General features: G+C 38.0%; 1 protein-coding gene across 3 annotated transcripts; it reads left to right on the top strand.

Moving 5' to 3' along the window:
- Positions 1 to 10: 10 nt before the first annotated feature.
- On the top strand, positions 11 to 13,116 carry LOC125812911 (uncharacterized). Of its 3 annotated transcripts, XM_049492381.1 has the most exons (8): positions 109 to 217; positions 984 to 1,057; positions 1,216 to 1,296; positions 1,762 to 1,854; positions 2,137 to 2,256; positions 11,868 to 11,939; positions 12,546 to 12,623; positions 12,754 to 13,116. In XM_049492381.1, the coding sequence occupies exons 2-8, from the start codon at positions 1,004 to 1,006 to the stop codon at positions 12,943 to 12,945; spliced, it is 690 nt and encodes a 229-aa protein (XP_049348338.1). In that variant the 5' UTR covers positions 109 to 217; positions 984 to 1,003; the 3' UTR covers positions 12,946 to 13,116. The 3 variants fall into 3 exon arrangements, with proteins under 3 accessions (XP_049348336.1, XP_049348337.1, XP_049348338.1); XM_049492379.1 differs by lacking the exon at positions 984 to 1,057 and having other exon boundaries at positions 11 to 217; XM_049492380.1 differs by lacking the exons at positions 984 to 1,057; positions 1,216 to 1,296 and having other exon boundaries at positions 17 to 217.
- Positions 13,117 to 15,210: the final 2,094 nt, after the last annotated feature.

Below are 15,210 nucleotides of genomic sequence, written 5' to 3' on the forward strand. Positions count from 1 at the left end.
GTTTAATATTGTAATCTGAGAATTTTCGTACGTATCAACAATGGAGAATTCGAGCCCATCAACAAGCCGGAAACGGCGACGCGCCGGCGAGCCCAGTCCCGAGCCGGAATCGGACCTCAATGACGATCAATTACTATCACTTGAAGAAAATTTCAACTTCAGTGATACTCTGGTGGCTCTTCACATGATGCGTGCTCACTTTCCCCGTATTGATAAGGTATTTTTTTTTTTTTTTTGATTTTTTGGACATAATTTTGATAATCATGAGTTGAATTAGTGAAATTGTTAACAGACTATTTTAGCTTATAAGATTGTTGTTATTAGTGAATAATTTAGTAACCTGTAATTTTACATATGAACACTAGTAGCAAATAAGAAGAAGGTAGAATCATGCTTCATTTATTTCAATTTGTTTGTCTGGTTTTGACTTGACACGGACTTTAAGAAAATAAGAAACTTTTGAATTTTGTCGTGTTTAAACTAAAGATGGATTGAATGTAACAAAATGATGTTCAAACTTCTCGACTTGCCATTAAAGGAAAGAAACATTGTTTTTTGAAACAGACTAAAAAGGAAACTAAAACAAACAAATTGAAATGGAGGGAGTAAATACTATCTGAAATAGTGATGTGGCACTCAAGGGTGTGACCTAGTGGGCAATCATGGTTGAGAACAATGAGGTTTCAAGTTCAAAAATACTACTCCCTCTGTCCCATTTTATGTGGCAACGTCTGTCTTGCACGGTGTTTAAGAATAAAGAAAAACTTTTGAAACTTGTGGTGTAAAATAATCTATAGATATTTGTGTGGCCGAAAATCCTAGAAAAAATAGTGAAAATGCTTGATGGCATTCTAGTACTTGGTAATGCAGAGTTTTATGCCGGAAACAAAATGTTGTATATGTAATACATTATTTTATGCAAGATTCAGTTTTTTTCTTGGACAGGAGAGCTAAATGTTAGTTATGTTAATGTTTCTGTCTAGTTATTGTGGAGGAAGCAAAAATGATTCATGTGCCATATTGCACAGAGCAAGTCCTCTGTAGGCAAAGTATGAGGGTATGAGATCATTTTGTATCATACCAAAGAATGCAATAGTTCTGGTTGTTTCACTATTCCACTCTTTTGTATTTTGACTCTTTCCAAGTCGTTTTCGCATCAGTGTACCCTTCTAGAGTTCTATAATATCTCAACTCTTCAAATTAAAATATTTTCAGGTTTCAGTTCAGCCTTTCATCTTGTGGTCACAGTTATACAGCAGTGTAAAGGACCGGACACAAGTGGACAGAGAGTTGGAGGTATTTACTGAAATTGTTGGTCAACTATAAAAAAGTTGTCTTCTCTGAAATTGTGAGTCTGCTTCTTAAGGCATCTTTCTCTCATGTAAGATCATTATCGCACAAAACTTGGTCCAAAGCATTTGGAAGAATACATCTTGTGGGTGCAGAGACTTCACTGGTTGTTGAATCTGTCATGGATAGCTCTTAGATTTCATTTTCAGTTTTGATGATCATTTTCGAGGGTCTATCGGAAACAACCTCTCTACCTATGAGGTAGGGGTTAGGTCTGTGTACACTTAACCCTCCCTAGACATCACTTTGTGGGGATATACACTGGGTGTGTTGTTGTTGCTGATGACCATTTACTTAGTGCTTTACATATTCTGATGTTTTCTTTATTATTTTCCCTCTCTTGTTATTTGTATGCATTGGATCCAACTGAGAATAGCTAACAGATGTTTTGAGTATATTTGTGCCTCACAGTCTCTAAGGAGGGAAGGAGTTCTACGTACTTTCAAATTGAGTACTGGACAGGATGATCATGCTATAATGTTTTTGGACGACTACCTTAGTCAGGTTGATGGCTTAACTTTCACTTTCTGCAAAGAATTTCATTTGAAAACTTCGCCGTCTCCCCTCCTATAAAGAGATATGCAATAGTGTTTTCTGCATTTGTCCTTGTTTCTAATTATTGTCTATTTCTAAGCATACGTACCACATCCCATTGCCACCCTGATGTTTAACTATTACATTTCATCACTAATGCTTATTTTCTTTTCTAGGTAGCTTTAATTGGTCATCAGTTTTGTTTGAGAGTTAACTTCCTATTAGTAAAACTTTCCTTGAATACTTGTTTAGATTGAACGTGTCAGCAAAAGATTGGAAACACAGAAACAAGAAGGCCTTTCTGTTTTTGAATGGTTCAAGGAGCATGTAATTCATTCAAAGCTAGATCCCAGTATTGGACATGAAGAACTTGTGAGTGGCTTTCTCAAAGCCATGTGACGGTTGAAAATTTCTTTTTTAATTTACTTGTGTGTACATACATGGTCTTTTCCATACTGATATGCGCCAAAAATTGTCTAATAACATTGCCCTAGAGTAAATTATATGTTTTCTCCTTTCACCTTATAAGTCAATTGTATTATACCAGCTTGAGAGGTCCTTGCAAATTTATTATGGAAAAGTTAATTCTAAAGTTTCTTATTCTTATATAATCTATTACTCTATTCAACTCGTAGTGTTTGTCAAAGTTCATCCTCTTCTCCGGTTCTGTCCCCATGCCTCATATTTTTTCACCCATGGTTATCTAGTTGCTCACTGTTCCTTCTGTATTTTCTGCTAACTTTTAAAAATTAAAGTGAAATTTATTGGTTCCTTTTCTTTTTCTTCTTTTTGTTCTCCTCTTTTTTCACGTATCCTATATCAATGATTGCTTTAGCTTTTTTTTGATGAAGTAAGAAGAATGTCATTAACAAAGCATCAAGCAGATGCACAGATTACAAAAGAAAGAAATATCAGCTCCCAAAAAGGCAAAAAAAGCTATCTAAACAGCTAACAGCAGAGATCTATGGAGCTGATAAATTCTAGGAAAGAATCGACACTAAGTACAGGAGAGAGATTAACCCAACCAAAAAGAGTAATCAAACATCTTGCTTTAAAGGTAGAGATGGGAGTTGGGGTGCCATCAAAACATCTTTTGTTCCTCTCCGTCCATAAGCACCACAAAATACAGGCTGGAACCAAAGACCAGATCTGCTTGACGGACTTCCCAACTTTCCAAGAACTCCAACACACAAAAGCCTCTCTCAATGATCTTAGCATGACCCAAGTGAGTCCAAAAAGTGAGAAGAACATGTTCCATAGGCCTGTTGCAACTGTGCAATGAAGGAACAAGTGATTAATAGATTCTGAGTTGCACAAGCACATGTAGCATCTGTTGACTATTTGGAATTTCCTCCTCATGAGATTATTCTGAGTCAAGCAAGAGTCTTTTAGAGTAATCCAACGGAAACAAATAACTTTAGGTGGAAACTTAGTTCTCCAGATTAATTTCCATGGCCATTGATCAATTACGGTCTTCTTGGAGCTTTGTTGAAGGTAGCATGCTTTAACTGTGTAGGATCCATCCCTGCTATGTCTCCAGATAAGTTTGTCCCTGCGTTGACTGTTGATTGCACTAGTCTGAATGGTGGCCATAAGGCTAAAAACCTCTTCCAACTCCCAGTCATTAAGATTTCTCCTTAGGATCAGATTCCACACATTGTCTTCCCTGTACTGCGAGATGGTTGAGTCTGGATGAGATGCAATCTGGAAAATGCTTGGAAAAACATTCATTAGAGGAGTGTCTCCTAGCCAAATATCTTTCCAAAACTGAATATGTTCCCCATTTCCCACCATAAGTGAGGCATCACTGGAGAATTTTTCCCACAGTTTCCTTATATCTCTCCAGACCCCGTGCCATAAGAGGTACTGACTTTATTAGAGCACCAATGACTATCACTACCATACTTTGCTTGGATCACTTCCTTCCACAAGCCAGCCGCCTCTTGATTGTATCTCCAGTGCCACTTCAATAGCAAACACTTGTTATGTAAGGCCAAGTCTTTTATCCCCAATCCTCCATATTGTTTTGGCAAAGTGACTTTGGCCCATTTAACAAGGTGAATTTTGTGGTCCTTGTTGTTGCCTTCCCAGAGAAAGTCTCTCCTGATTTTGTCAAGTCGCTGTTTCACCTTAGCTGGCATAAGGAGTAAGGACATGAAATAGGTGGGAATGCTGTCCAATACACTATTGATGAGTGTTAATCTCCCCCCTAGAGAGAGGTATTGTTGTTGCCAGGAGGCTAACCTTCTCTCAAACTTTTCCACAATCACATTCCAAACTTGAGATGATCTATTCATAGCACCCAAAGGCATACCCAAGTAAGCGGTGGGAAAGGAGCCAGTAGGGCAACACATGATAGCTGCCATATCTTCCAGATCTGGGACCTCATTTACAGGGTATATAGTGCTCTTGGACATGTTGATGTGGAGACCTGACAATGCTTCAAAGAGCATAAGGGTGAGGCTAAGATATTGCACTTGAGATTTCTTAGCTCCACAGAAAACCAAGGTGTCATCAGCAAATAAAAGATGTGAGATTGAGACTGGTGGACCATAACCATTGCCCACCTCAAAGTCTTCTGTCCATTGAAGTTGTTTAGCCTTCTCCAACATCCTACTCAAACCCTCCATAGCCAGAATAAAAAGGAAGGGTGATAAGGGATCCCCTTGTCTGATGCCTCTACCGGGAGAGAGAAAACCCACAGGACTTCTATTCACTAGTATAGAATACTTTATGGTGGAGAAGCTATACTTGATCCACCGAATCCATCTCTCTCCAAATCCCATTTGCCTTAGGATTGAAATAAGGAAGGACCAACTCAATTTATCAAACGCCTTCTCAATATCAAGTTTAAAAAGCAGTCCTGGAGTACCACTTTTCTGCTTCCAATCTAGAACTTCATTGGCAATAAGTGTTGCATCAGTGATTTGCCTTCCCTGAACAAAAGCATTCTGAAAACCAGAGACTAGATTCCCAATCACCTTCTTTAGCCTTTCTGAGAGCACTTTGGCCAAAATTTTGTACACACTACCAATAAGACTGATAGGCCTAAAATCCTTAAGTTCTATGCACCTTTCTTTTTAGGGACAAGTGCAATAAAAGAGGCATTAAAAGATTTCACCATGTGGCAATTGTTGTGAAAGTGATTGAGTGCACCCAAAATATCTTGCTTGATAATTCCCCAGCACTTCTGATAAAACCCCATAGAGAAGCCATCTGGCCCTGGACTTTTGTCTGGGGCACATGAGTTGATTGCATTCAATATTTCTTCTTCTTCAAAGGCCTGCTCCAAAGCATTCTTCTCTTCAGAACTCAAACTGCCCAGGCCCTCAAAAGAAGCAGTAGGCCTCTATGATTCGTTTTCAGAGTATAACTCTTGGTAGAAGTCAAGAATTACCTCTTTCACCTGCTCTTTTCCTTCAATGAGGTCATCTCCTACCTGCAATCTGTCAATGTGGTTGTATCTCCTGTGGGAGTTGGCTATTCTTTGAAAGTATTTTGTATTCCTATCCCCCTCTTTTAACCATAGACACCGCGATTTGTTTAGTTGGACCAACTTGTATCCTGCTGTTAATGCAGAACAACTTCAGGATTTTACCAACTCATTAGCTCTAGCTTAGATAGTCTGTATAGTTAGCTAGAGATTTTTTTTGTAAGCTCAAATGCCATATCTTGTAAATTATGCATCTTCCTGATGCTGTTATTAATACCACTTATCATATCAAAAAAACCATAGACACCGCGATTTTTGTCTCCAAGAGGTTTCCTCTGCCTTTGCTAATTGTTGAATCTCTAGTTGTAATTGCAATATTTTGTTCTTTTCAACTTGAGACCGGACCCTTCCTTCAGTTGCTTGTTCTGTCAGCAGAAGATCATCCATGGCTTTACTGATTCTGGAATTTAGCTTACCAAAGACCTCCTTGTTCCAGGTAACAAGGTCTTTCTTCAAAAATTTTAATTTCTGGGAGAGTATAAAGTCTGGAGAGCCATTTACTATATAACCTTGCCACCATTTTTTGACCATATCATGAAAACCTTCATGTTGCAGCCACATGTTCTTGAATTTGAAGTAGGAAGGATCAGAAGTCCAATCGCCGCTCTCTAGGGCTAAGGGACTGTGGTCGGAGAGAACCCTTGGTAGGGCCACCTGCTTCACAACTCCAAAGAATTCATTCCATTCAGCGGAAATTAAGAACCTATCAATTCTGGAAGCCTGCAGAAAATCCTCTCCCCTTGTCCATGTATAAGTTGCACCATGCAAGGGGAGATCAATAAGACCCATGTCTTGAATAAATTCAGAGAAGTCCTTCATGTCCTGGGATCTCCTTATACAATTGTACCTCTCATGTTCATATCTACATACATTAAAGTCACCACCTATGACCCAACATCCGTCCCAAATGCCTCTGATAGCAGCCAACTCATCCCATAGGTCAAACCTTTCTGGAGTTGAGTGAGGTCCATACACCTCAGAGAAACAGAATCTGAAGTCCACCTGCAAACCCTCCCACATGGCCGAAAGAGTATGCTGCCCTTGGTAAGAGTCTAAGCATTTCCATTGTCTGTTGTCCCACAAAATAATAATGCCACCCCTGGTACCACTTGCTTTCAATTCAACCCATTCGACCCATCTTGATCCCCAAATATGTCTTGCTATTGCCACAGAACAACACTCTGTTTTTGTTTCCTGTAAACACAAGATGTCAGGCTTCCATTTTTGAATAAGTAGCTTGATGGTGCTTCTTTTGCTTATATCATTAAGCCCCCTTATATTCCAACTGATAATTTTTGCTTTCATTCCGAGAAAGCCTTGTGGAACCTGCCCCTACTTGACCCTTCTCCATTCTCATAATTAATCGTGCACTGCAACTTCTTGGCCACAGTCTCAACCTTTTCCTTTGATCTTTTCTTCTGTTGCTCTTTCCCCTTTGATTTCTGCAACTGTAACTTCCTCTTTTGTTCCATTCGCAGTATCATATCGAAGATTTCGTGCTCAAACCCCACTGAATTGACCCCAAAGGCTTTGCAAGCTTTAGTCATCACCATCTTGGTCCAATGAGAGGTTTCGATAACTGTCGGGTGTGAAATAACCTGTTCCTCCAAGCTGTCACCAGACCAGGGTAGTGACAAAGTGTTGCTACTAATTGGGGAAGAGAAACCTGAATCTTGAGAATACCCAATAGAGAAAACAGAGTGGATAGGAGGAAGAGAGAGAAGAGATAGAGGTCGCATGCATTCGGCTTCGTCGTCTGCGTCTCCCTCCCACTCATCAAGAGAATCAGTTTGCTTTAGGGAAGCCAACAATGGCTTTTGAGACAACTTAGCATTCGACTGTCGTTCCGAAAGCTTTTGTGTCTCTGCCACTATAGATTGGGCTTGGGCTGGCCTAATAGCCTTCCACTCCTTTAATATCTCCTTTTTATTGAGATGCAAGTTCCCCTTTTTCCTCCTTGAATAATAAAGATGGTCTGAAGTCTTTTGCTGCAACTGGGCCTTTGCCTTAAGTTGGCCCAAAGTTGTCTTAGAATTTTTAGGCCCAACCCTAGGGTCCTCAGCTGATTTGAGATTTGAATCAATAGGCTGCTCATTCTGAAAAACATAAACTTGGTCTGGAGTCTTCTGCTGCAATTGGGCCTTTGCTTTAAGTTGGCCCAAGGTTGTCTTAGATTTTTTGGGCCCAACCCTAGGGGCATCAGCAGATTTCAAATTTGAATTGATAGACTGCTCAGTTATCGAGACACAAACTTGTTTGGACCGCTGGTTAAAACCCTGTTCATCAGAATCACCGGCAACTGAGATTTTCGAGAAGGCATCAGCAATAATGGATATTTCATAAATTTTGCCGCCTACTCTCAAATCAATTTTGTGTGGAGGTTCTCGTGCTACTGCTGGAATACAAATCCGAACCCAGAGAATATGATTTCTCTTCTTTGTGTCCTCATCTGCACCGATATAACCACCACAACAGTCCCCTATAAATTTCAGAGACTTTTCCGACCATGCGTGAAGTGGGATGCCAAAAGCCCTAATCCACCTCTGATTTGCTACTAATTCTTCTTTAGAGTTATCTGTCCCTGATTCTGGAGACCACCACTCAAGTGATAATCTTCTCCCATTCCAAAACCATTCCCCCATTATTATCCTCTCAGCTTCTTGCCTAGATGGAAACTCGAACATCATCTGGTTATGTGTGAGCTGTAAGACGCGCAACCCTGCCGTCATCTTCCACCTTTTCAGGAACCACTGATGGATGACTGTTGGATTTGGACTCAAGCTGAAAGGGTCATTGAAGGTTCCAACTAAGCAACACTGCAAGTATTCCTGTAGATTCTCCAATTCAGAATGAGACTGAGAGCTCATGACTCGCCATTTCTGGATATTTGCAGCATCCATGAAAGATTTCCCTGGGGTGACAAACTTCCGGAGAGCTGGGTTAACTGGCTCACCCAAAGATCTGATAATTTTGTCGGCTAAATCACTCCACCCTACATTGTAATCCATCTCCGGGATGATAATAGCTGATTTTCTTTGGCCCCTCAATGTTTCTACTCGAAGAAATCTCCCATAAGAGTTGAAGTTCTGATAAACTCTGAACAGATCCCCTTAGCCACCTGGAAGACACAATACCTATCCCTGGGAGGAAGAATAACAATGATCAATTCTGTCTTAGATGCTCTCCCTACTTATGTTATGTCTCTCTTCCCCTTACCTGCAAAGTTGGAAGATAGATTAGATAAACTAAGGAGAGATTTTCTTTGGTTGGGCAACAAGGAAGGAAAGGGCATTCACTTGGTCAAATGGCAAACTGCCCAACTAAGCAAGAAATCAGGAGGTCTTGGCATTAAGAATCTAGGTCTGCAAAATAGGTGCTTACTGTCAAAATGGCTATGGAGGTTTGGTAAAGAGGGGCAGGCTCTGTGGAAGGATGTTATTGTTAGCAAGTATGGACAAACTGATTCATGGACATCCAACACTGTGACCAGCACCTATGGGGTCTCAGTTTGGAGGTCTATCAGAAATTTGTGGCCAAAACTAGCGAGGAACATATGCTACAAGGTGGGTGAGGGGACTAGAATCCTTTTTTGGAAAGACAAGTGGATAGGACAGAACTCCCTCATGGAGGACTTTGCAGATTTGTACTCTTTTTGCGACAACCCTGGAGCATCTATTGCTGAGATGTGGTCTCAGCAAGGGTGGAATATAACCCTTAGGAGGCTCTTAAATGACTGGGAGGTGGATAGAGTAGCCAATTTACTGAAAAGTTTGGAAGATTTTCCGGGACTCAACACTAATCCTGATGCAATCAGATGGAAACATGATTAGGGATGGGGAATTTTCTATTGGAAGAATGTACAAAAGAGACCTAGCAACACACCCGGGGGGCATTTTTGGACCTTGGAAACAAATTTGGAAATCCAACACCCCAACCAAGATAAAGTGTTTCACATGGTTAGTGTGCAGAAGAGCATGTCTGACTCAGGAGAGACTGAAAAAAAGAGGATTTCAGATTGTTTCTAGGTGCTTCTTTTGCCATGAGAAGGAGGAAACAAACAATCATTTGTTCCTTCACTGTAGAGTGACTTCCCAGATATGGTATATGTTTCAAAGCATTATTCAAGATCCTTGGGTGGTGCCTGAGCATACTGCTGACCTACTAAACTGTTGGATGAGAAGAGGGGGGAGTAAAACACAGAAAAAATGGCGGAATCTAGTTCCATCTTGCATATGGTGGTCAATTTGGAAGGAAAGAAACAATAGGTGCTTTAAGAATATTACTAACCCAATGCAGAAAGTTAAAGAAAACTGCATTAATACTCTATTTTTTTGGTGTAAAGAGGAGGGTATATATGAAGTAGATCAGGTAGTAGATTTCCTAGGCTCTTTGTAATCATGACTACTTGGCCTTTGAATTTTATTTTTTACTTTTGTTTGGTTGCCAGCATACCCTCATTGCTGATGAATACAACTTTACCATTCTCAAAAAAAAAAAAAAAAACTCTGAACAGATCCCCCTCCTTAAGCCTGCCCCATCTTCTATAAAGGTCCCCAACACCTTTGGAAGCTAATCTCATAACACTGCATACCCATCTTAAAATGACTTCGTCGATCTTAATCTTACTGACAAACCGACTACTGAACTCCTTGAACAAGAACCACCTAAAAGAACCTTCACTGATATCATTTATTTCAAAAGACTTATCACTGGAAATGAAAAAGCACACCCTGTCACCCATACTAAGAGATCGTATGATTAAAATTCCACCGCAAAGTAAATAATTTTGTCCCCCATGGTAAAAAAACTAATTTCGGTAGGAGTTGCCGGAAAAGGATCAAACAAAGTAAGAGAGAGAACCTAGGACAGGTTATGATTGCTTTAGCTTAAAGATGGAATTTTGGTGGTAGTGTTATTTTTTTTATTCTGATGGTTGACTGATCTGCTAACCTTCTCTAATTTCTGTTTTAGGGCATTCCTTGACAGTTGCTATAAAGACATAACTTACGTTGCAATGTTGCATTCTTTCAACAGATGTTAATGCAGTTTTTCCTAAAGTATGCTCCTTTCTGACATGAGCTACGCATATATACCATGTGCACCTTATTCTTACAATAGTCCTAACTTTTGCTGTTGTCAGAGAGTGAACCAGCCTTCAGCAGGTTGATGGAATTGAACTAGATATTTTTATCTTAAATTATTAATTTGAAATGCTTGATGACAAAGGTGAGGCCTGTTTTTGCTTGCAAGCTTATGTCTGATGCCCTGAAATGTGGTTTTTATGCTTTTTAGATTTTACTTTGTTGTTTGTCAAGTAACACTAAGATACTGAAAAAAACTAAATCTAGGGAATACACCCTGGTACAGCAGTAACCTGTCTCTCCTGATCAGTATCAGTCAACTATATCTCAGTCCAAAGTAGTTGGTGTTAACTATATGAAGCCTGTGAGGATTCAAGTTTTTTTTTTAAATGACTGAGAAATCCCCAAGGGCTAGTGATGCATCGTTCGAAACTGTGGATAATGAGTCCATTCCTCTACTCATCTCCACTTAAATACCAGACTTTTGTTTACGGTAGCATTCAAACCAGTGACATTTGCCTAATCCACAGATCATCTGCTGTGCTTTTACCAAGGGGGTGTGGGTTCAATTAATTCTTCATAGTTAGATAACTTTACATTGGATGTCAACCTATCGTAGTCTCCTCATTTATCCACGCTTGGGGCTGACTATAATTTGAGGTTTTCTCTGGCTGTACATCTATATGTGGAGATGCCATTATTTTTTGGGGTCGAGCAATCTAAGACACATTAGGTTTGTAATTTTCATCACTTGTCTAGAACAACAACTACAACAACATACCCAGTATAATCGCACAAGTGGAGACACTTGTCTAGAGAAGGACTTTAGCACCTTGTAGAGCTTTTCTTGGCAAGGCCCTTAGACAGAGGTAATGATTAGATACTGCTTTCCTCTACAGTCATAGGGGACAATTTCCACTTGTACTAAATGTTTACTGTGGTATGCTTGGAATTGTGTATTAAATTCAAAACATGTTGTTACTTGTTCAGCTGCGGATCAGAATGTCTATTGGTTGTGTGTATTTGTACAATACCATTCAAGGCTGTTCGCCTGTGTCAATATTTAATTTGTTATAGATAAAATTCCTATCCTTAAGTTGAATAGATATTTCCTAAGTCTTTTTGTACATGAACCTATGTGATATATATGATATACATTCATAGAGGCTTGGATCAATGTTGTCAAGAAAAATGGGTACTTTAAATGAGCAGGATACTCTTTGTTTATAAGGTCCTCTACTTAAGTTAATGATTTAATTGTTGGATAATAGCATTAAAATATACACTAAGGGGAGGCGCATGTCATGTTTGGTTCTTTATTCTTACATGAGGTATAGGATTAGAACAGCTCAATATTTGTGCTTACAGGATATTTTTCCTTTTTCTTTCTTATTTTCTGGTGGCTGTAGCGTTCACTTCTGTCGTTGGGAGGCAAGGTGAAGGAGGAACACATCTCCCTCTTAATAAATGCTGGACTTCTGGTAAGCTAGAATCAGAATTTTCATTGTCGTGTAAATTGAGCTTCTCGTCTTATCTCAGCATTTGCTTTAGTATATCCTCAATGCTGCAGCATCCTATAGATTGACTTTTTTGTTGTACTGGTAAAAAATCTATGTTTGGTTCTCTAGTACTGTCAAATTGAAATGCCCATTGCAAATGGAAGATTAGTTTTATGAGAATGAAAATCTCCTTGTGGTGCCAATAAGAATCCTCTAGGATGAACCTCGAATCGAACTGTCGTAATTTTGAATGCAACTCATATTAGTACCTTGATTCCCGTTGTGGCATATACCCTTAGGTGAAAGATGTAAGTACTAGTGTTTTGCCTTTGTGATTGTTACAACATACTAGCCTTTGTAAATGTACTCTGTCCCTCCCTCTTGCACATATTATGTAAGGAGTCTAATTGGGTTAAAATTGTTAGATCGAAAAAATTATCCATCTTACGTGAAGTGGCATCTCTCTTATTATTTATATACCAAAATTCCATTTCTTGTGTATCAGTTTCCTATCTTTTAATTATTGTTTGTTGTTTCAGTTCCATTCTCATGCTGTTTTCTGTTTTTCTCTTTTATCTTCCCTGTAAGACTCGACAACTTATTGATCCGAACATGTACTGGTTTGCGATTCCAAATATTGGATCAATTCTCAAGGGCCTCTCACAGGTTTGACATGTCTCTCCTTCCCATTTTCAAATTTCATTCAAGATATACAATTCTGTGCACCCTCTTATTTTCCCCAAAAATTTTCACGTAGCAGCCACTATGTTAAATATCATTTTGCAATTTATATCAGGGAAGAGAGGAGCTTATGTCTTTTCTCAACCGTCGTAAGTACAAAGAGATGCCAATGGCTGCTCTGGAAAAGAAGTGCCTTCGACTCTCTCCACTAGATATGAGATTTCATCTCAGAGATTTGCTAGGATCCGGCCATCTCAAAACTGTCGAGGGCCCCACAGGTTTAGTTGTTAAGATTGTGAAGGATTAAATCAACTTTATTCTGATTTGACAATTAACAAGTGCTCAAATTGATAACATTTTCATGTGATCGAACTTACATACACCTTCAATGTACAATAGTTGAACAATCATAATTTTCTCTTCCTTGGGCTGATTCTTGTTAAGCTGTTATTGACAGTTGAGTGTGTTTCTCTCTTTATTTCTGAACTTGTGTTTCGATTCCTATCCCACATGTTCGAGTTTGAGGATGAAACTGAGGAACTTCTCTTTGAAAAAATTGTTATTCTTTCAGTATTTGTGTATTGGAAACTCCAATGCATCTTTGAGAAGCTGTAAATATGAATATCATTCTTCTACTTCTCTGCTCTGTGTGTAGCACTGCTGCCAAGTGCTATGGGTGTATGGGCTTGTACAAGATCCAGTCTCTTATATTATTGACTTTTGGTAGCTTGATTATTTTACACACTACCATCTCCGGACCCCATATGTGGAACTACACTGAGTATGTTGTTAGTAGCTTGATTATTTTTAGGGAAAACTACATCGTATAGTCACCAGTGGCGGAGCTACCTTATAGTCAGGGGGTTCATTCGAACTTCCTTCAGTGGAAAATTATATTATTTATATATGGTTAAAGTAATTTTTTAGGTATATATAGTAGACGTTGAACCCGCTTCGTCTACTTCGTGTGACTATTTCTTTAGATTTTGAATCCCCTTATTGAAAATCTTGGTTTCGTCACTGATAATCGCACATCAAAAATTATAGTCAGCAAATGTATATTTGGCTAGCAAATGTAATTATTTTGGGCTGACAGGCCAAATATGTAACTTACCCATTGTTTTTCTCTGTTCCATTTGTGGGCTTATATACTTTTAGTCAGGATTAATTATGTTACAACAACAATCATCCAATAAAGAAAGAGGGGATATGAGATAACCATAACAAATGCATCGGAACTCGGAGGGTTGATATTATCCCTTTCGGACTAGACCTTCTTGTTTTTAGGGTGAATTTATTAAATTTGATCAATCATTAACTAGTAATCCTAATATATGCAGATTTAGTTAGATGGATCCCTCACTATGTCTTCGAAAATCTAAATTTGGTATTTTCATAAATTTATCAGAAATAATTTTCGTTGGATTTCTCATAGAAAGTCTGTTGGAGGGGGTGGGGTGGGGTGGGGGGTTAGTATAATTCACATACAAAATAATGAATCCATCTTTGTGGTTAGGGTTTATCGGGTATTTAAAATTTATTGATTTGACTAATATAATTTTTGTATCATATAAATAAACTAAAGGGGTAAAATGCTCTCTATCATAAGATTCTTTATTTTTAAAGTTTAAACTCAAAAGATATGATATGCTATTTCATTGTTTTGTTTCTTTGTGATAATAATATTAGAGATGATATGACATTTCATTGTAATATTTCTATTTGTTTAATAACATATGCTACCTTGCAAGAAACATATTACTAAACCCTACTCACCAACTTAATTTTTTTTTTTTTTAAAAAAAACCTCAAATATTTTATTTGCAAATGGAATTTCGGTTTATCTACTTTAGTCATCATCTTAGTTATTGTTTGTACAACATTCAATTCCCATTGCAAGTGATAACGACTGCACACGTGTTGCTCCAAAACTTTACTAAGTCACTTCGTTAATTGAATGAATTTTGATTAATATTTTAAGATGTATTTATTTTATCATATTAATATGAAAAGGTTGCAACTTGTAATATTTTTCATAAAGTTTTCGAACATTTAACTTTGAAATTTGAAATGTTGAATTGTTTTAATTCCAATTTAAAATTTAGTCAAATTAATTTTCATAAAACAAAATGTTGAGTACAAAAGGGTCTCAATTACTAGTACACCCTCCGTTTCAAATTACTTGATGCGTGTTGACCTAAGATACTCTTTAAGAAAGCTTTATTTAGATGTGTATTTTATTAAATTAACGTTATTAATGATGTCTTGAAACTCTATATTTGACTACTACTGCTTTATGTAATAATCCCTCCGTCCCTTTTTACTTATCAAATTTTAACTTAACACATCTATTAAGAAAACAATGATTGATATAGTGAATTTATCATTTTTATCCTTATTAATTGATAGAGTCTTAAACAATTTTACTCAAACATTTTTCAAATGCATTAGCTCAATGTTAATAAATTAAGGATATAATAGAAAGAAAAAAAAATCCGCTATTTCTTGATTTGTCAAAATAGACAAGTAAAAAGGGAAATCAAATCAAGAAATATTTGAATAATAGGGACAA

The sequence above is a fragment of the Solanum verrucosum genome, unplaced genomic scaffold, assembly GCF_900185275.1.
Source record: "Solanum verrucosum unplaced genomic scaffold, falcon-dt-bn FXZP01000144.1, whole genome shotgun sequence".
NCBI classification, from domain to species: Eukaryota; Viridiplantae; Streptophyta; class Magnoliopsida; order Solanales; family Solanaceae; genus Solanum; species Solanum verrucosum.